This window comes from Chiloscyllium plagiosum, chromosome 30 (assembly GCF_004010195.1).
Source record: "Chiloscyllium plagiosum isolate BGI_BamShark_2017 chromosome 30, ASM401019v2, whole genome shotgun sequence".
NCBI classification, from domain to species: domain Eukaryota; kingdom Metazoa; phylum Chordata; class Chondrichthyes; order Orectolobiformes; family Hemiscylliidae; genus Chiloscyllium; species Chiloscyllium plagiosum.
Window position 1 is genome coordinate 33612480 of NC_057739.1, and position 20070 is coordinate 33632549.

The 20070-nt window shown below is 38.6% G+C and overlaps 1 protein-coding gene across 3 annotated transcripts in view; it reads right to left on the reverse strand.

Annotated features, from left to right (window-relative positions):
* The window catches only part of c5 (complement component 5), a 128656-nt gene that overhangs the window by 48951 nt on the left and 59635 nt on the right, over positions 1 to 20070 (reverse strand). For all 3 annotated transcript variants that reach the window (XM_043720297.1, XM_043720298.1, XM_043720299.1), the window contains 8 exons: positions 19569 to 19799; positions 15672 to 15732; positions 15485 to 15574; positions 12326 to 12538; positions 8343 to 8421; positions 5958 to 6117; positions 2858 to 2950; positions 1551 to 1722 (listed from right to left, as the gene is read on the reverse strand). In XM_043720297.1, the coding sequence (XP_043576232.1) occupies positions 1551 to 1722; positions 2858 to 2950; positions 5958 to 6117; positions 8343 to 8421; positions 12326 to 12538; positions 15485 to 15574; positions 15672 to 15732; positions 19569 to 19799 (1099 nt within the window). The remainder of the gene's footprint in view (positions 1 to 1550; positions 1723 to 2857; positions 2951 to 5957; positions 6118 to 8342; positions 8422 to 12325; positions 12539 to 15484; positions 15575 to 15671; positions 15733 to 19568; positions 19800 to 20070) is intronic.

Consider the following 20070-nt stretch of genomic DNA (forward strand, 5'->3'; position numbering starts at 1 on the left):
AAATCTTAGCAGGACTTATACACTTAATGGTAAGGTCCTAGGGAGTGTTGCTGAACAAAGAGACCTTGGAGTGCAGGTTCATAGCTCCTTGAAAGTGGAGTCGCAGGTAGATAGGATAGTGAAGAAGGCGTTTGGTATGCTTTCCTTTATTGGTCAGAGTATTGAGTACAGGAGTTGGGAGGTCATGTTGCAGCTGTACAGGACATTGGTTAGGCCACTTTGGAATATTGCATGCAATTCTGGTCTCCTTCCTATCGGAAAGATGTTATGAAACTTGAAAGGGTTCAGAAAAGATTTACAAGGATGTTGCCAGGGTTGGAGGACTTGAGCTATAGGGAGAGGTTGAATAGACTGGGGCTGTTTTCCCTGAAACATTGGAGGCTGAGGGGGGAACCTTATAGACGTTTATAAAATCATGAGGGGCATGGATAGGATAAATAGACAAAGTCTTTTCTCTGGGGTGGGGAAGTCCAGAACTAGAGGGCATAGGTTTAGGGTGAGCGGGGAAGGATATAAAAGAGACCTAAGAGGCAACGTTTTCACTCAGAGGGTGGTTTCTGTATGGAAAAAGCTGCCAGAGGAAGTGGTGGAGGCTGGTTCAATTGCAACATTTATAAGGCTTCTGTATGGGTATATGAATAGGAAGGGTTTGGAGGGATATGGGTCAGGTGTTGGCAGGTGGGACTAGATTGGGTTGGGATCTCTGGTCAGCATGGACAAGTGGACTGAAGGGTCTGATTCCATGTTGTACATCTCTATGGTTGGAGTCCCGGAGCAGAGTGCGACAGCCATTCAAAAAGTGAATACTAATTACAGCGCTCATTCGATAAAGAACTTAAGGAATCCATAGCCTAACATTAGTGTGAATTGTGTGAAGAACCAGGGTTAACTTGTATACCAGATATATGGAAAATTCCAGATTTTCTTAGCCAAGAATAGATTTTTACATGAGATCAATCTTTACTCAAGTATATGCAGCAGTTCTCCACATGTTGTCTCAACAAAGTTTACTTGATCTCCTTGCTTTTGATTCCAGCATCTAGAAGTGAATATCACCACTAGTTTGCTTTGCTTTATAGGTTTGTTGATCTCTGTCTTTCCATTTTTATCTGTATCCCAGATTCTCTTTGCTCTTCTATTCCATTTAGACCAATACTATCCAGGCAGAAGGGGGATTCTTTATTTTTTCAACTACATCTCCTCACAGTTATCTACTTTGAAATTAATATGCCATTAAGTTCGCATTCTGCAAGTTTATTGATGACATCTTATTTTATTACAAGTTTCCTTTTTATTAATGACAAGCCCACAATGTGTTATCCACAAATTTAGTCATTGTACTTTCAATTCCCAAGTCCAAATTATTAATAAAATTTGTGAATAACAGGAAGCCCAATACCAACCTTTGAAACTTAAAGTCCTACCCCTTGAAATTCTGTGTTCTGTCCTTAACCCCTACTTGGTTTTCAATTTTGTAAACAATTTAGTTCTTCTTTAGTTACTAGGCAAACGGTTTGCGTTCTTGCTGAATTCTTTGACAGACACATTACCTTTTACGGAGGCCTCGTTCCTCAGTTTTTCCAAGGCTCGATAAGCGAAGCGGGAATTTTGATTTTTCAATGCCAGTGCATAAGCAGTTATTGCTAAAACAAGTGTACTTTTCACATTCTCCAAATGGTATGACAAATACTCGTCAGCTTTAAGTATTGATTTGCTAGCTGCCTAAAATAAATCAGATGATATTTTTAAGAATATAAAAAAGGAAAAAAACTGGTTATTTAGTCAACAGATTTTATTTTTCTAGTATCTTGACTCACTTAGCCTAATGTATTTACTTTTTTAATGTCTTCCATTCTATTGTCTTTCTTGGTGAAAGTGAGGAGAATCAGAGTCGAAACGTGTGGCTCTGATCAGGCAGCATCCAAGGAGCAGGAGAGTCGATGTTTCGGGCATAAGCCCTTCATCAGGAACATCACTTTACTGATGAAGAGCTGATACCCAAATCATCGACTCTCCTGCTCCTCAGATGCTGCCTGACCTGCTGTGCTTTTCCAGTGCCACACTTTACGACTCTGTCTTACTTGCTGGCTAAATGCAAACATTAAGAAAAGTTGTCATAAAGGTAGCACCTGCTGAGAATACTCAACATTAGGAATAATCCGTGGAGATGTAGATTATCAACCTGAGATGTTGGCCAGGATTTTCAGTAGTAACGATAATGAAACATTACTTCTCTATCGACAGAACTGCCGAAGTCCAGGTGCATGCAGTTAAATGTAGAAATCCAAATGTTGCTACCAGTGTTCCTTTTCAGACTGCTCTGCTGAATTCCTTTCATATAACACATCTTTAGACATCACTGAACTGATGAACTTTTACATTATAATATCACTGGAAAAAAACCCTTGAAAATGACTCATTAATAACATATTACTGATGCTCAAATGGAGTAGTAAGCCATGACAAGTATTGTCATGGTAAATTATCTTTATCATTTTAAATGTCTAATTGTTCCATTCTGAGCTTACCCTCTTTGACATCACTGCATTTGGACACCTGGAGATCCCCATGACCTGGTGCCAGATTCAGATTAATGTCAATGAAATCAATACCACAGAAATCATTAGATTTTTGTGGGCAGCTTTCTTCACAGTCAACTGCGAACACTATTGTTTCACTGCTAAAAATGAAACCCAGGCTGATACCAATGTGCTGTGAAATACAATCAGTATTACACTGTTGTGTACATTAATTCATTGAATAATGCACAATAATATCTTGGAATTAATTATCATGCAAATCAAGTGAATCAAATAGTACATTATGCTGGCATCATTTCATTCATTTCTTTGCTCACCTCAGTTCCACATGTGTAAAAAGCCTTTTGAATGGCAATACTTGTAAATGCTGTCAAATACATAGTTCTTTCCTTAGTTTCATCCTGTATAACCTGTAATAAAATGTAGGAAGTTATTTAACATGCATGAAACAAATTGAAAGTGTTAATATTTGCATAATAATATTACCACAATATGTCTATGCTTGTTAGGATGGCCTTCCAACTGTTTTCAGTAGAACTATTTAGACTATTTTTTCCTCTGTGCCCTGGCTCTTTAAAACTGAATGTCCAGGATTAAATGCTACTGGCAGGTGAACATTTTCTGCTCATCCCTAATTGCCCTTAAGAATATGGCTCTTCATTAATAAATTGCATTTGTCAATTAAATGCAGTTTCAATCCTTCAGGTGGTCAGAGTAATTTCTGCTGCTCTTAGATATAATTATTTTTAATGGACTAAGATGTAATTATTGTTTATCAGTAGATTTTTAAAATCAGTTTATTTTGGGGTCATTTTTCTCTTCCGTGTTACCCCATCTCCTCAAGTAAGTGTTGAATCTTGCTGAAATTCCAGGAACATTATCAGCCCTTCATGGCTTCCAAAGATGTAATTTTTATATGAGTGCATACAATATTAACAGAACTGTGGATAAGAGTCAAGTCTCATCCTATTTTCATTTGACACATATCCACAATACAGCAAGTGTAACAGAAATATATTTCTGAAGTTACATAGATTCTCTTTAAAAAATAAAATCACAGCCTGAAAACTACGTTTTTATTAAGCCTGAGTACAACATCAATAGACTCAAAGCTGAAAATGTGTTGCTGGAAAAGGGCTTATGAAGAAGGGCTTATGCCCGAAACGTCGATTCTCCTGTTCCCTGGATGCTGCCTGACCTGCTGCGCTTTTCCAGCAACACATTTTCAGCTCTGATCTCCAGCATCTGCAGACCTCACTTTCTCATCAATAGACTCAAACCCAATTATCATCTCCAGCAATAGCAAATGAAGTCAAAATTCATGATTTTTCATAAGGATGTTTGAGTTTTACTAGGGTGGGATTTTCTTGCCTCTATCCTTTGGCCAACTATTATAAAATTAAATCTGCAATCATCTAATTGCAAAGTACAGTACATTGAATATTGCATTTCTCACATTTGGTAGAACAATACTTTTAGATACTGTTATAAAGATAGACATATTGCTGAAACTTTTTGTCTTGTAAGCGTCAGACTAAATGCACAGATATTTAGAGTCATAGAGATGTGCAGCATGGAAACAGACCCTTTGGTTCAACTAGTTCATGCCGACCACATTCCTAACCTCATCTAATCCTATTTGCCAGCACTTGGCCCATATCTCTCTAAACCTTTCCTATTCAGATGCCTTTTTAAATGTTGTAATTGTACTAGCTTCCACCACTTCCTCTGGCAGCTCATTCCACACACGCACCACCTTTTGCATGAAGAATTTATCCCTTAGGTCCCTTGTAAATCTTTCCCCCTCATTCTAAACCTATGCTCTCTAGTTCTAGACTCCCCAGCTCAGGGAAAATACTTTGTCTATTTACCCTATCCATGCCCCTCATGGTGGCTCAGTGGTTAGCACTGCTGCCTCACAGCACCTGGACCCAGGTTCAATTCCAGCCTCGGGTGACTGTCCGTGTGGAGTTTGCACATTCCCCTGTGTCTGCGTGGGTTGCCTCTGGGTGCCATGGTGTCCTCCCACAGGTTAGGTGGATTGGTCATGGGAAATTGCCCATAGTGTTGAAGGATGTGTAGGTTAGGTGTGTGTGTCAGGGATAAATATAGGATAATTGGGTAAGGTTATGGGTCGTATGGGTTACTCTGTGGAGGATCAGCGTGAACTTGTTAGGCCGAAGGGCCTGTTTCCACACTGCAGAGATTCTATGATTCTATAACCCTCTATAAGGTCACCCCCCAGCCTCCGATGCTCCAGGCAAAACAGCCCCAGCCTATGTAACCTCTCCCAAAGGTCAAACCCTCCAACCTGTCAACATCTTTGTAAATATTTTCTGAACCCTTTCAAGTTTCATAACATCCTTCCTATAGGAGGGAGACCAGAATTGCACACAACATTCCAAAAATGTCTATTCTTTAGTTGATCATAAGTTGCACAGTACAGACTGTTTTCATCCACACTTGTATAACCCAAAACAAAATGCCTACTCCTAAATGTGATTCAGCAATTGAGCATGACTTACTCAAGAATCCTGAATATGCTACTAGGGCACGAACAACCAATTTAAGTCAAGCATGTAATGTGGCTCATTTACACTTGCTACAAGAGAATTATATTTATATGCAGGAACAGAAGGACAGCACAGTGGCTCAGTGGTTAGCACTACTGCCTCAGTGCCAGGGACCTGGGTTTGATTCCAACGCAAGTGGAATTTGCATGTTCTGTGTGGGTTTCTGCCAGATGCTCAAGTTTTCTCCCACAGTCCAAAGACATGCAAGTTAGATAGATTGGCCATGCTAAATTGTCCAGTAGTGTCTTGGAATGTGTAGGCTAGTTGTGTTAGCCATGGGAAATGCGGGGTTACTGGGATAGGTTGGAGGTGGTGGGGTTTGCTCTACGGAGGGTTGGTGCAGACTCGATGGGCCAAATGGCCTCTTTCCACACTGAAGGGATTCTATGATTGTATCTATTCATGTTTTGTGTCTTTTTTAAATTACCCGAGAATCTGTGGTCCCCTGTTGGTTTCTCCCTGGCAAAGCATCGGCTAATCAGAGTGTACTTACAATCAGTACCTTAGTCTTCCAAAATATAAATTGCGGGAATTGTTTGTCTGAAGTTTGGGATTCTTGTATTTATCTTAATGAGTGTCTGACAAAATATTTCCATAAGTCTCTCATTTAAGTAATATTTAAGTTCTCTACTATCAAGTGGCTGTTAAAAGTTTAGGACTTTAACAGCTGCAACATTGATTTCAAAGTTAAATACTTCAATGATTGTATTGTTCCCTTTAGAATATTTAAAATTCCAAATAAAATCAGTTTTATAATGTCACTAATATTAAAAGCTGCTGTGGATAATGAGTGAAATTTCAACTTCAAATAGTTCAAAAACAGCCTCAAGATCCATAAACTAACCTGAAATCGTACAGGCACGTAATTGGAAAGCTCTCGAAATGATCCATCCGAGTTCTGACAATTAGAGATGAGCCATGTAATTGTACTGCACATTGATTGTTCATCCAATGTTAGGTAGTCATTAACTTGTGCAAACACCCTCAGTACAAAAGCTGTTAGCCTGGAAACAAGGTAACAGTCACTGTTATTTTTCATTTGGTGAAAGCAAAATATGTGTTTCATTCACGGACTTACTACACTGTACAAATGGGATTTCTTTCCTATTAACTATGGTTTGAGATTCATTCACATTATCTGCATTGCAATCTTGAAGTGGAAATTGCCCATTAAAAGTAGGATACAAGTTACCACTTAATTTATTTAATTTATTTACCACTTAATTTATTTATTAAGTTTGAGATAATCTTAGAATCATTGCAATCTACAGCGTGGGAAGAGGGCATTTGATCCATCATGCCAGTACTGGTTCTTTGAAAAACGAGGCAACAAACTAGAATTCCGGTTCTCCTCACTCCTGTCCATAACACCAGTAACCCAGATTTTTTTTAACAATCTTTATCAACAATCTGTGGATATGGACACCAAAGTATCAATGCACATCTAAAATCATACAATTACCATCATACAATTTATATCTTACTTCCATTTAATATTATTCTTCCAAAAAAAATCACTTCATACTTTTCCACATTGAACTTCATCTGGCATTCTAATGCATAATTCACTAAATGGAAGTCTACAAGTACCTTGATCACAAACTATTACATTGTATTTTCTATGAATTGTATATTACTGCTTCATACATCCAGATTCTGATATTTTTTATATAAGCACTGAAGGGTATTGGAACCAAAATTGACTCTTGGGAAGTTTCCAGGGTGAAAAACATTTACCCTGCTTCTGATTACTGAACCAATTTCATACCCATATTGTCATTTTCTCCTCTATGGCACATCACCATATGTCTTAAAGAGTAACAAGCACAGATTCTGGTGTGATGAAATGCTTGTATACTGGTGAGTTCACTGTTTCACAAGAGTTCACTGTTTCACAAGTTTCACAGGAGTGAGGAGAACCGGAATTCTAGTTTGTTGCCTCGTTTTTCAAAGAACCAGTACTGGCAGGATGGATCAAATGCCCTCTTCCCATGCTGTAGATTGCAATGATTCTAAGATTATCTCAAACTTAATAAATAAATTAAGTGGTAACTTGTATCCTACTTTTAATGGGCAACTTCCACTGCAAGATTGCAATGCAGATGATGTGAATGAATCTCAAACCATAGTTAATGTCCCACAATGTCCCACTTAGGATACAGTCTGCATTAGTGCAATTAGCATTATTATGTTACGCCATTACCTCAATTCACAACAGCACAGGAAAGTGCCGAGAGAGAATATAAAACTAAAGTGCCTTTACATATAAAGCAAAATATCGCAGGTGCTGGAAATCCAAATAAGAACAAACAATGACAGAAATAATCAGTAGGTTGTGCAGCGTCTGACAAAAATGCCATTAACCAAAAATGTTAACTCTCTCTCTCTCTCTGCACGAGCGAAGTATTTTCCATTAAATTTCCCATTTTTATATGCCTTCATTTATCATAGATTATTTTTCCCAGGTGTTTTATAATGGTTTCCATTTCAGTTTCTCCTTTCCTTTTTTTTCCACTATGGTTCATTGATTTCCTCTAGCTCCTTTATCTTTTTGTTTTATAGTACAATTTTACTCCCATCTTGCCAAAACGCTAATGATTGCTCAGTCCCAACAGCAGAGTGGAACACAATTACAAAGACAGTGTGATATTTATGCATCAATAAATATTGTGAAATAAATCACTTCCCTACACAGCTCTTATGGTTCCAAATTTAAAACATTTTTCCGTATATCATAGCAACTTGTTCTGAAATTAGTATGTTACAGAACTTCTGGATATTTCACAATTTTAATATCTTACACAGATGACATTTATGCCACAGTATTTTTACATCAATGTTGTTCTATTCGCAATTTTATTTTCTTATTAATTGTTTTTCTGATGGAGACCACCAATTGATAACTTTAATTTTGGCTAGATATTTTTCCACTACCAAATCTTAAAAGCTGAAACAACTTTTGTAAAGTAGAAATACTGCTGTTCACCCGAATTATTCTTAGAAGTGATTTAAATATTCAGATAACTAGACATATTAGATGTGCACTATATAACTGAAAGTGAAAAGAATAATTTTGAACAATAATATCATAAACTGTGATACATGTTTTTAGTTTTATCAAACTCAATGTTTTTCAAACAATAATTAAATTTTATCCTGACAATTAGTATGATCAAAACACCAATTCTCCTTTTTGGGAAAATCAGTAGTTTTCCTCAGCATAGCTTACCAGGTACTGCCTTCTCGATCTTTCCACATGCTATACGAATATACATTTTTGGTCTGGAAGGACATAATACTTGTAATGCCTATACAAAATCAAAAGTTAAATTTTAACAGCTGTCCATCAAAAAAAAAGTGCTCTCTTATTCATGTCTGTAGTGTTCACATCCTTGGCCAGAAATTAATGAACCATGCCCTTAAAGGTGGCAGAAGCCAGTTCCAGCCATCTTCTGGAAATGCTGCAGTATACATACACTGTTAGGATCGAAATTTCAGGATTTTGACCAGCAACCATGAAGAAATAGTGAATAGTGATATAGTTCCAAGTCAGGATAATGTGTTGGTCATGGGATAGTTTCCAGGTGGTTGTGCTCCTATGCATCTGTCACCCATGTCCTTCTGGTGGTAAAGGTTGTGGGTTTGAAAGGCAGTGATGTATCCTTGCTAAGCGGCTGCCATGAATCTATAGTGGACTGAATGCTGAAAGTGTTGGATAGAAAGCCATTGAGGCTGGCTGCTTTGTCCTGGATGGAATCTCCTTTCTTTAGTGTTGTTGGAGCTGCATCCATTCAAGGAAGTGAGGAAAATTCCGAAGACCTCTGACTTGTTCCTTTTAAGTGGTGGAAAGGCTTTCCAGAGTCAGGAGGTGAGTTATACATCACAGAACTCTCAGCTTATGACCTACTTTGTAGGCACAGTATTTAAATTGCTGGTCCAACTACGTTACTGGTCAGTGGTAACCACAAGGATGTTATAGTGGGGTATTCAACAATAGTAATATCATTGATCAAAGGGAAAATGGTTTGATTCTCTTATGTTGGAGGTAGTTCAATTCCTGAGGAATCATGAATTGACTTGAACATTGTGCAATTATCAGCACAATTTATTGCTAAGGTGGAGAAAAGGTAATTGATTGAGTAGCTGAAGATGATCAAGCACAGGACGTTATCCTGAGGAAATCTGCAGCAATGTCCTGGAATGATTGGACTCCAACAACCAAAACTACCTTTCTTTGTGCTGTGTATGACTACATCCAGTTGGCAGCTTTAACCTCTGATTTCACCATTTTTGTCCGTATTTGGATTAGTTGTAATCAGGTTCTGCGTGGCCTTGGCAGAACTCAAAATGAGCATCAGTTAGTAGGCTATTGCTTTGTAGGTACTGGCACCTTTGTTGATTAAGAATTGACTGAGGCACTAATTGGCAAATTTAGACTTGTCCTGCCTTTTATGGAGAGAAGATACAGCATAATTTTCCATATTGTTGGGTAGGTACCAGTGATGGAGCTCTACTGGAATTGTTTGTGTAGAGGCATGCTAACTCTGGAGCACATGTCTTCAGTACCACTGTCAAAACACTGACAGGGCCTAGAGCCCTTATGTTTTCAGTCATTTTATATTATTGTATGAATGTTTCTAATTAGGTGAAGACTGGCACTTGTGAAGCTGAGGACCTCAGGAACAGGCTAAGATGAGATCACCATTGAGGATCGCAAATTATTACAGGGAGCAAGAATGATTGTTAAACAAAGGTCACCAACAGATACTGGTTGAACTCCTCCAAGGTCAGTCAGAGGTTTCCAAAATGAAGATAGTTGTGACTGGATGATGACATTGCCACCTTGGTGGGGCAGTGCACATAGTACTAACAAGGACAAAAATTACAGCCAGCACTTCACCCACATTCCTGTTAATGGCTGGGCAAACCCTGGACTTGGTTACACATCAGCTAAGCCAGCCTTTCATGGGTTCAATGTTTTAGTCATTGTGGATGCACGTTCAAAGTAGTTGAATGCGCATAGAGTTTATTCATCAAACACAGGAACAACGATTGCAAGCATCTATTGCAACACAAGGAATCCTGGAGGTGTTGGCCACAGACAATATGCCAATCAGGGAGTCCTGTCTGACAGATGTAAGCAGGAATGGCAGGAGTTCTGCTCACTCTAGGAACTAGTTCTCTGCCGTCAGTTGGGTCAGTCTCACGTACTGTGCAAGTGCAAATAAAGGGTGACTTGGTGACAGGATATCAACCTTTGTGGAGTTATTCTAATTTTATGAAGAGAAAATCTTGCCTGACAAATTTATTAGAGTTCTTTTGGAGGAGATAGTAAGCAGGATCTATAAAGGAGAACCAGTAGATGTAATATACTTGTATTTCCAAAACAGATTTAATAAAGTACTCCATGTTAGGTTACTTGACATAAGAAGGGCCCATAGTATGGGGGTATTATATTAGCAAAGATAGAATATTGGCTAATTTATAAAAGAGAGTTGAGATAAGGGGGATATTTTCAGCATGGCAAATTGTAACAAGCAGAATGACATAGGGAAGAGTGGTGGGGCCACGATTATTTACAATATATGAAAATGGCTTGGAAAAAGGGACATGAATTTATCCCAGGTTAGATTTTCTAATGAGGAGAGATGAAAATCGGCCTGAACTTTCTGGATCTGAGAAGAACAAGGGAAATATACAATATTCTTTTGGGGCTTGGAATATTGCATGCAATTCTGGTCTCTTTCCTAATGGAAGGATGTTGTGAAACTTGAAAGGATTCAGAAAAGATTTACAAGGATGTTGCCAGGGCTGGAGGACTTGAACTATAGGGAGAGGTTGAATAGGCTAGGACTGTTTTCCCTGGAGCGTCGGAGGCTGAGGAGTGAGCTCATAGAGGTTTATAAAATCATGAGGGGCATGGATAGGGTAAATAGATAAAGTCTTTTACCTGAGGTGGGGGAGTCCAGAACTAGAGGGCATAGGTTTAGGGTGAGAGGGAAAGATATAGAAGAGACCTAAAGGGCAACGATTTCTCACAGAGGGTGGTGCATGTGTGGAATGGGCTGCCAGAGGAAGTGGTGGAGGCTAGTACAATTGCAACGATTAACAGGCATCTGGATGATATGAATAGAAAGGGTTTAGAGGGATATGGGCTGGGTGCTGGCAGTTGGGACTAAATTGGGTTGGGATATCTGGTCAGCATGGACAGGTTCGACCAACGGGTCTGTTTCCATGTTGTACATTTCTATGACCTTGCTAGAATTATTGCTGACAAGTTGTTTCCCTTTATGGGAAGGCGTAGGACCAGATGAAATAATCTGAGTTAGGAGTCGCTCAGTTAAGGAGAGATTAGGAGGAATTTCTTCAAGGGTAGTGAATCTGTGGAATTCTTTATCACATAGGACTGTTGAGGTTGGGTTGTTAAGTATATTCAAGGCTAAGACAGATTTTTAATTCAGTAAGTGAATCTAGGGTTATGGGGTAAAGACAGGAGATTACCAGATCAGTTGTGATCTCATTAAATGGCAGAGAAGACTTGATGGGCCAATGGCCTACTCCTACTTCTACTTCTGTTCTTTATCGCTTTTCCTGAGATAGAGATGAATGAAAACCGTAAATAACCAAAACGTAATGCTGAAATTTGTATTGTATTAGCCTACAACATCCAAATAGAAGATATTCTATTCTTATATCTGTCTCAAATGTCTTGTGAAGTTTTAGTAAATAATCATCGACTATCCCAAATGCATATTTTACTCTGTTACAGGCATCAAATATGTATTAGACATATTTAGATATTTTTTCTGGATGCTCTAGATGTGCAAATTATCACTGCTGTTAACTTGCTTGCCCAAAGCCACAACACAGTAGTTCTGATATTAAATAATTGTTATTTATGAATTAATTCAATTAATTTTCCTTTCAGATCATGGACGCTTTCAGTGTGAACCTTTACACACTTTAATATCATCCATAAATTAAAAAACATAAATGAATTCCTGCTGAAGGCAAGCAAGACAAATGAAAAGTATTGATTCATGGGAAATTGCATTCACCCCAATCTGTGAATAAACACTCCATTTGCACAAGTTGAAACAAATCCTCAATCTATTCAATGCTTCTCAAAAATGTCATTACATTTTTGAAATCATTGAAAATAAAATCTGTTTATTTGTAAAAATGTCAATTATAGATGAATATATTACATACCATCTCTCATTTGTTTCTTCATGTCCAGCTGAATCTTCAAGCTGTTTGGTCCCATCACATTCCAACTATTGGTTTTCACCAAATAGTTATAAATAAAGTAAATTGGTGCCACATTCATTAGCTCTGATTCAGCAGAGCCACGAGGTAAATTAGTTAACTTGTGAACTCCATCAGGATCTAAAGCTATGGACATTGCTTCACCAATTATGTCACCTGCCAAAATCCAAGTCAATAGGTCAGTATAACTGACAAGTGCATGAAGAAAAATAATTAACAACAGGTTAATCAGTATAGTAAAGAGAAATACTTAAGGTTTAACTCATTATGAGCTTAGTTGTACACAAAACAATCTCTATTTCTTTTTCAGATAAAAATCCCTAGTTTATAGCAGATGGTTTGTGGTAGAATGATATACCCGTACACAACACCTGATTAGGCCTGACCAAAGAATCAGAGCTCTGCAGCACCAACTTGACAAAACTGATTAAGTAATACTATTGAAAGCTGCTAAATTGTTTTGATAGCTCAATATATTTAGAAATTAAGTCCATCAGACTTTATATCTTCACTTAGGTGGTGATAATGAAATAAACCAAGATTGAACCTCAGCATATGCCAAAGCTGACTACTTGTGCCATTGAAAGTAATGTTATAGTGCTGACACCACATGTATAAGCTAAACTTTGCCTATAATTAGAACGGCTGAAATAATTTGAAACTAAGATGGTTCTCCCTTTTTTCCCCTCTTTAGCAAAGATATTACATAAACCTTTAATAACTAGACATTAAATAGCATGATCTGGGGCTTTCATATTGAAAGCTTTGTGTGTTATCTGTGTTCTCAGCTGCATTTCTCCTTCATTCAGCAGACTGATAAACACTCACTGAAATATTTCGTATGTGACTTATAAATGAACAAGATGTTGCTTTATCAAATCTATTAGATAACAGTGCATATAACTTAGAAAATAATGAATCATGCCATCGTACCCCACTTAATGAATAAATACAGAAGAGCAGATTCCTGGAAATAATTGACTCAGCCTGTAGGAAGAGAAATCTTATTTTCTATAAGTGTTCACCCTCCGTTTCTATAGTAATAAAAACAAAGTGCTAGTGTCTGGCAGCATCTATGGGCATTGATACCTTTTTGGACTCAACGTTAAATCTGTTTACCTCTCCAAAATGCTGCCAGCCTTGTTAAGTTTTTCCAGCACTACCAGTTTTTATTTCAGATCCCCTGTATCTTCAGTATTTTGCTTTTACTAGATTTCTACAGATTGGTCTTGTGTACCAAAATGGAAGACAAAGATCTGAGCTTTGGACACTATCTTTTGTTCCCCCAGCTTTTGGATTTGGTCAGTCAAACTAATCAGACCTGCTTTTGTCATCCTTTTGTTGGCTCCAAATATCTAGTCCCTCCATTTCCCCCTTTTGAGCTCAAATGGGTGAAGTCACTCCAAACTATTAAAGGTGAATGTCCTGATAGGGCAGCTGACTTTACGTGCTTTGTAAAGTGGGCTGCTGATTGGAAATTGCATAAAATAAACAGCTGTCCGAATAAACTGAACTGGTATGGTATATGAAAAACATGGAACTGGATGGACAATTCCAAATGAACCATCTGTATTGTTAGAAGTCTGAGTAGATAGTAAACCTAGAACTTTATTACAAGGGTGTTTGAGTGCATGAAGAAGGGAGATTTTGTAGTAGTTCTGTAGGGGTGTTGGTGGAACTCCACATGAGGTATTGTGTAATGTTATTCTCTGTGCCAAACGAGAGATATGCTTGGCTTGGGGAACTGGTTCAACGGAGGTTTGCAAGATTGATTTCTGGGATGAGGAAGTTGCACTTTGGAACACAGCTTGAATAAAATAGACTTACACTTCCTGGGGTTTAATCTAATGAGAGGTGATTTTATTGAATTATTTAGAATTCAGAGGGGGCACGTAGGCGCTGTGAAGTCAGTTCCCATGTTTACTGAGTCTAAAACCAGGGGGAATGGTCTCAGGATAACAGGGCAGCAATTTTGTCCTGCGAAAAGGAGAAATTTCTTGACTCAAGCTTATACCCCTCAATAGGCTGTGAATGAGAACATAAGAGATAGCTGCAGAAGAAAGATACTTGGTTCTCCCAGCCAAGATCATAGTTGATCTCCCCCAGGCTTCAACTCTTTTTTTCATAACAGTTCAGCTTAACTGTTAACTCCAACATTTCAAAAATCTCTCTCTACCTTCTCATTAAATTCTTTGTGATCTAGCTTTCACAACTCCCTGGGGTTGAGGATTCCAGACATTCTTTACCATCTGGGAGAAGAGGTTCTTTTGCACTTCAGTTTTAAACGTGTTTCCCCTTTATTCTTAATACTGTCTCCTAGTTTGCAATTCCTCAAAGATTGGAAACATCTTCTCAATATGTACTTGTCAAGCTCCCTCAGAAATGTATTTCAGTAAGATCACCCCTCAATCTTCTGAAATCTAATGAAGAGAGACCGAACCTGTTTAACTGTATGTCAATCCCTTCATTCCAGGAACCAGCCGAGTGAATATCTTTTGAATAGCCTCCAATAACCGTATATTCAACTTAAATAAGGGAGCTAAAACTGCACATAGTACTACAGATGCAGTCTCACCAACACCCTTTACAGTTGTAACAAGATTTCCCTGCGTGGAATCTCCATCATTGAATACATTTAAGCTTCAAAATGTGTTCCTGGAAAAGCGCAGCAGGTCAGGCAGTATCCAAGGAGCAGGAGAATCGACGTTTCGGGCATGAGCCCTTCTTCTTCTGAAAAAGGGCTCATGCCCGAAACATCGATTCTCCTGCTCCTTGGATGCTGCCTGACCTGCTGCGCTTTTCCAGCAGCACATTTTCAGCTTTGATCTCCAGCTTCTGCAGTCCTCACTTTCTCCTTGAATACATTTAAGACTGGGATAGAAAGATTTTGGTATCACAACAAATCAAGCGAAATGGGGAGAGGGTAGGATGGAGTTAAGATCAGGATCAGCTATGATTGTATCGAATGGCAGTCTACAGTATCTACCCTTGCTTTTACATCTTGAGTTTTACTAAAGCCCACTGTGGCTCATATACCAATATTTAACAGCCAAGATCTTTAAGAGGACAAATTCACAATTAATGAAACAGCAGTAATTCTACCTTGCACAGTCAACACATTCTTTGGTTTGACATTTGGGAGAATATTTAATGGTGCTTTCAATTGAATTTCAATTCTTCTCACAATTCTCCCTAAAAGTAAATATCAAAACAAAAACTTTAGTTAGAACAGTTTTTGAAACAAAATCCTCAATTAAATATTTTGTTGGAAACTTGGTATAAAACATACCCAAGACATTGGCTGGATCCAATACGTAAGGGAAATTTTTTTCTTTCTTAATTCCTTCTGGCTGCAAACAAGACAGAAGTTAACAATAAAAAAAAATGAAAATGCAAAGATTACTGTTTACAAAATCAAAAAGTAGACAGAAATGACTAGTATTTATAGAAACGATGCATAACAGAATGAGTGATAGTTAGTGTCTCAAGTGAGGTATTCAGATAACACAATGAACTCTAATTGAAGCTGAGATTTCAGCAGCTATTTCTGTAATTTTATTCTATTGTAAAACCATGTTTTGATTGTTATGATGGATCCTAACAACTGCTGTGCAAAATTTTCATACATGAAGGAATCCCAGCTGAAGGATTAATGAGCACAGATTACAAAAATTAATAATTTATTAATTTTGAAATAATTTAAGTCAGTGTCTTGTGGCACTATGGTAGTGCCCAGGAGATCAGGATTCAAGAGGTGTGTCATGACATGTCTGAACAGGTTGTTTAAAAATTATTATACTTTAAATACTGAAGTTAATCTCCTGTGACAATACACAGGAATGTGAAGTTAAGAAAGGTCTGCAGACTAAGCAAGATTAGACACTGGGAGGTAACTGGAAAAATGCAAGCAGACATAAATCTGTTCTGACACTGAAGTCATAAACTTTGCAAATTTTACTTTACCTTTGTAAATCCCAGGTTAACATTTATAAAGTTATATTATTCAATAGTCCCACGTAAGTTGCAGGATAAAGGTAGCTGGGTGACTGTCAGGACTGGGAAAGAGAATAGGCAGACAGTGCAGGGACCCCATGTGGCTGTCCCCCTCAACAATAAATATATCGCCAGGTCACTGGCACTGAGCCTGGCTCTGTGGTTCAGAAGGGAAGAGGGGAGAATAGGACAGCAATAGTGATAGGTGATTCAATAGTGAGAGGTACAGAGATTCTGTGGTCGCAAACGAGACTCCCCAATCCCAGAGTCAGGGATGTCTCGGATTATGATCACAACTCCCTCCATAGTCATGGAGAGGGATAGGAGCAGACAGTATGGGAAAGTATTTAATTGGGGGAGGGGAAATTACAATGCTATTAGGCAGGAATTGGGGCACCTAAATTGGAAATAAACGTTCTCAGGAAAGTGCATGACAGAAATGGGGAGATTGTTTAGGGAGCACCTGCTGACAGTGCTGGATAGGTTTGTCCCACTAAGGCAAGGAAGGGACGGTAGGGTGAAGAAACCTTGGGTGACAAGGGATGTAGAACTTCTAGTCAACAGGAAGAAGGAAGGCTGTGGAGGCAAGGATCAGACAGGGCTCTAGAGGGTTACAAGGTGGCCAGGAAGGAACTGAAGAATGGACTTAGGAGAGCTAGAAGGGGGCATGAATAAAGATTTAGTGGGTAAGATTAAGGAAAACCCTTTGGCATTCTCCAGTTATGTGAGGAGTAAGAGGATGACCACAATGAGGGTAGGGACAATCAGGAATTGTGGAAGGAACATGTGCCTGGAGTTGGAGGAGGTAGGGAGGTCCTTAATGAATACTTTGCTTTAGTATTCACTACTGAGAGGGAGGACAGTGTGAAATAGGCTGATATGTTCGAAAATGTTGATGTTAAGAAGGAGGATGTGCTGAAAATTTTGAAAAATATAAGGATAGATAAGTCCCCTGGGCCAGATGGGATATGCCCAAGGTTACTACAGAGAGCAAGGAAAGAGATTGCTGCGCCTTTGGCAATGATCTTTGCATCCTCGCTGTCCCCTGGAGTCGTGCCAGATGATTGAATGGTTCCAAATGTTATTCCCCTGTTTAAGAAAGGGAACATGGATAAACATGGGAATTACCAGTCACTCTTACGTCTGTGGTGGGCAAATTATTGGAGAGGATTCTGAGAGACAGGGTTTATGATTACTTAGAAAAGCATAGCGTGATTAGAGATAGTCAGCATGGCTTTTTGAAAGGCAGGTCATGCCTCACAAGCCTTATTGAATTCTTTGAGGATGTGACAAAATACATTGAAGGTAGAGCAGTGGATGTAGTGTACATGGATTTTAGTTAGGTGTTCGATAAGGTTCCCCATGGTAGGCTCATTCAGAAAGTAAGGAGGCATGGGATACAGGGAAATTTGGCTGACTGGATATTGAATTGGCTGGCCAATAGAAGACAGAAGGTGATAGTAGATAGACAGTATTCAGCCTGGAGCTCACTGACCAGTGGGGTTCTGCAGGGATCTGTTCTGGGACCTCTGCTCTTTGTGATTTTTATAACTGATTTGGATGAGGAAGTGGAAAGGGGGGGGCGATTAGTAAGTTTGCTGATGACACGAAGGTTGGTGAAGTGGTAGATAGTGTGGAGGGCTGTTGTAGATTGCAACGGGATATTGACAAGATGCAGAGCTGGGTTAAGTAGCAGATGGAGTTCAACCTGGAAAAGTGTAAAGTGATTCATTTTGGAAGGTCGAATTTAGATGCAGAATACAGGGTAAAAGGCAGGATTCTTGGTAGTTTGGAGGAATAGAGGGATCTTGAGATCCATGTTCATAAATCCCTCAAAGTTGCCACCTATGTTGATAGCGTTGTTTAAAAAGGCGTATGGTGTGCTGGCTTTCATTCACAGGGGGACTGCGTTTAAGAGCTGTGAGGTTATGCTGCAGCTCTGTAAAGTCCTAATTAAACCAAAATTAGGATATTGTGTTCAGTTCTGGTCGCCTCATTACAGGAAGGATGTGGAAGCTTTAGAGATGGTGCAGAGATTTAGCAGGGTGCTGCCTGGACATGAATCCCAAGATCCCTCTGCTCCTCCACAGAGGAAAGAGCAATGGGCTTTTGGTCAAGTATAGAGTGCCTATCCATTCAGGACATGCCTTTGTGGCCCAGATAAACCCAATAGGTTTTGCTGTGTGACTTTTGGGAGGCATGGAAAAGTCATGTGAGTTGGAAAGAGGCAACATAAAGTTCTGGTGGCTCAGGGATAACTGGCATAACTTCATCTGGGCAGTTTTTCTGATTTTGTTGGAAATGTCATTCAGGTTTTGTTGCAGTTAGACATGGACTGGTTCTGTATCTGAGGAATCAAGAATGGTGCTGAGCATTGTGTCATCATCAGTGAACATCTCTACTTCTGACCTTATGATGGAGGAAAAGACATTAGTGAAGCAGCTGAAGATGCCTGGGCCTAGGACATTACCCGGAAGAATTCTTGCAGTGATGTCCTGTGCCTGAAATGACCAATGTCCAACAGTATGGAACATGCTGAAACTTATTCTTCCACATTGCTACATCTCTCCTCATCTTCAAAATAAGGATGTATTTTGATATATGTAAATATAGAACATAGAACGATACAGCACAGAACAGGCCCTTCGTGATTATGTTTTACATAAGAATATTCTTTTAAAAATATTATCTTTAAAAAAGTGTTCTTTTTCCCATTTGTTCCATTTTTTAACAACCTTAAAGGTCTTGAAACATTTTTCGATACTATGTAAATTCAAGTTGACTTAAGATGTTAAGCCAGACAATGAGAACAACCAAGCTTTCATCTTCAGGGATGCATGATTCCAGTAGCGGTTACTGGATACTGATCAGAACCCCTAACCTAAGGTTAGGCAAATTGGATTGCACCATTGTTGTCCCAGCAGCTAAACCAACACAAACTGAATTTTCACTTTGAAGATCTGTATAATTCAATAACTTGGATAAATTAAATAAAACATCAAGTGAATCACTTGAAATGTGATGGGTCAAAATTAACTATATTTGTTTCTATTTTGTGATTTCATATCATCAAACTGGATTGATCTAAAAATTTCATATTATACTTTTGATCTGTTTCAAGGTTATTTTTTAAAGCTTACAATTCTCTGTTTATAGACACAGAACTAATAAACTGAAAAAAACTGGAACTTACCACTACATGCAATTTGTGGACAGTAATTTCATTTGCTGAAAGTTGAGTTTTAAGTGTGAAATTTATGTTGTGAACACCTATCTTCAAAGGAAGTATAGTGAATGTAAATGGAAGCGCTGAGAAACCTTCCAAGGTTTTTCTTTGGCAAACAGATTGTTGTCTACCTTCAATGCTTGTTTGAGAACCTTTAAACAAACATGTTCCCTCATCTGTACTCAGCTGTACACAAACCTTTGAACAAAACAATGCATAATTAGCTATTAGGGCTGAGCAGCGAATTCTTATACAGTACATTTAGTTTTGATGATACAACAAAAAAAAGTGAAAGAAAGGAAAGCTCTAATTGGTCTCTTCAAGGAGAGAAAACTTGCCACCTCCCCATCAAAAAATGCTGTGTTTCCTTTCAGAAAATACACTTAAATACTGTTAGTTTAGCTCAGCCAGTACAATTCAACAAGGTGAAAGGCTGATGATTCAACTTCCACTGTAGGATTACGGAGCC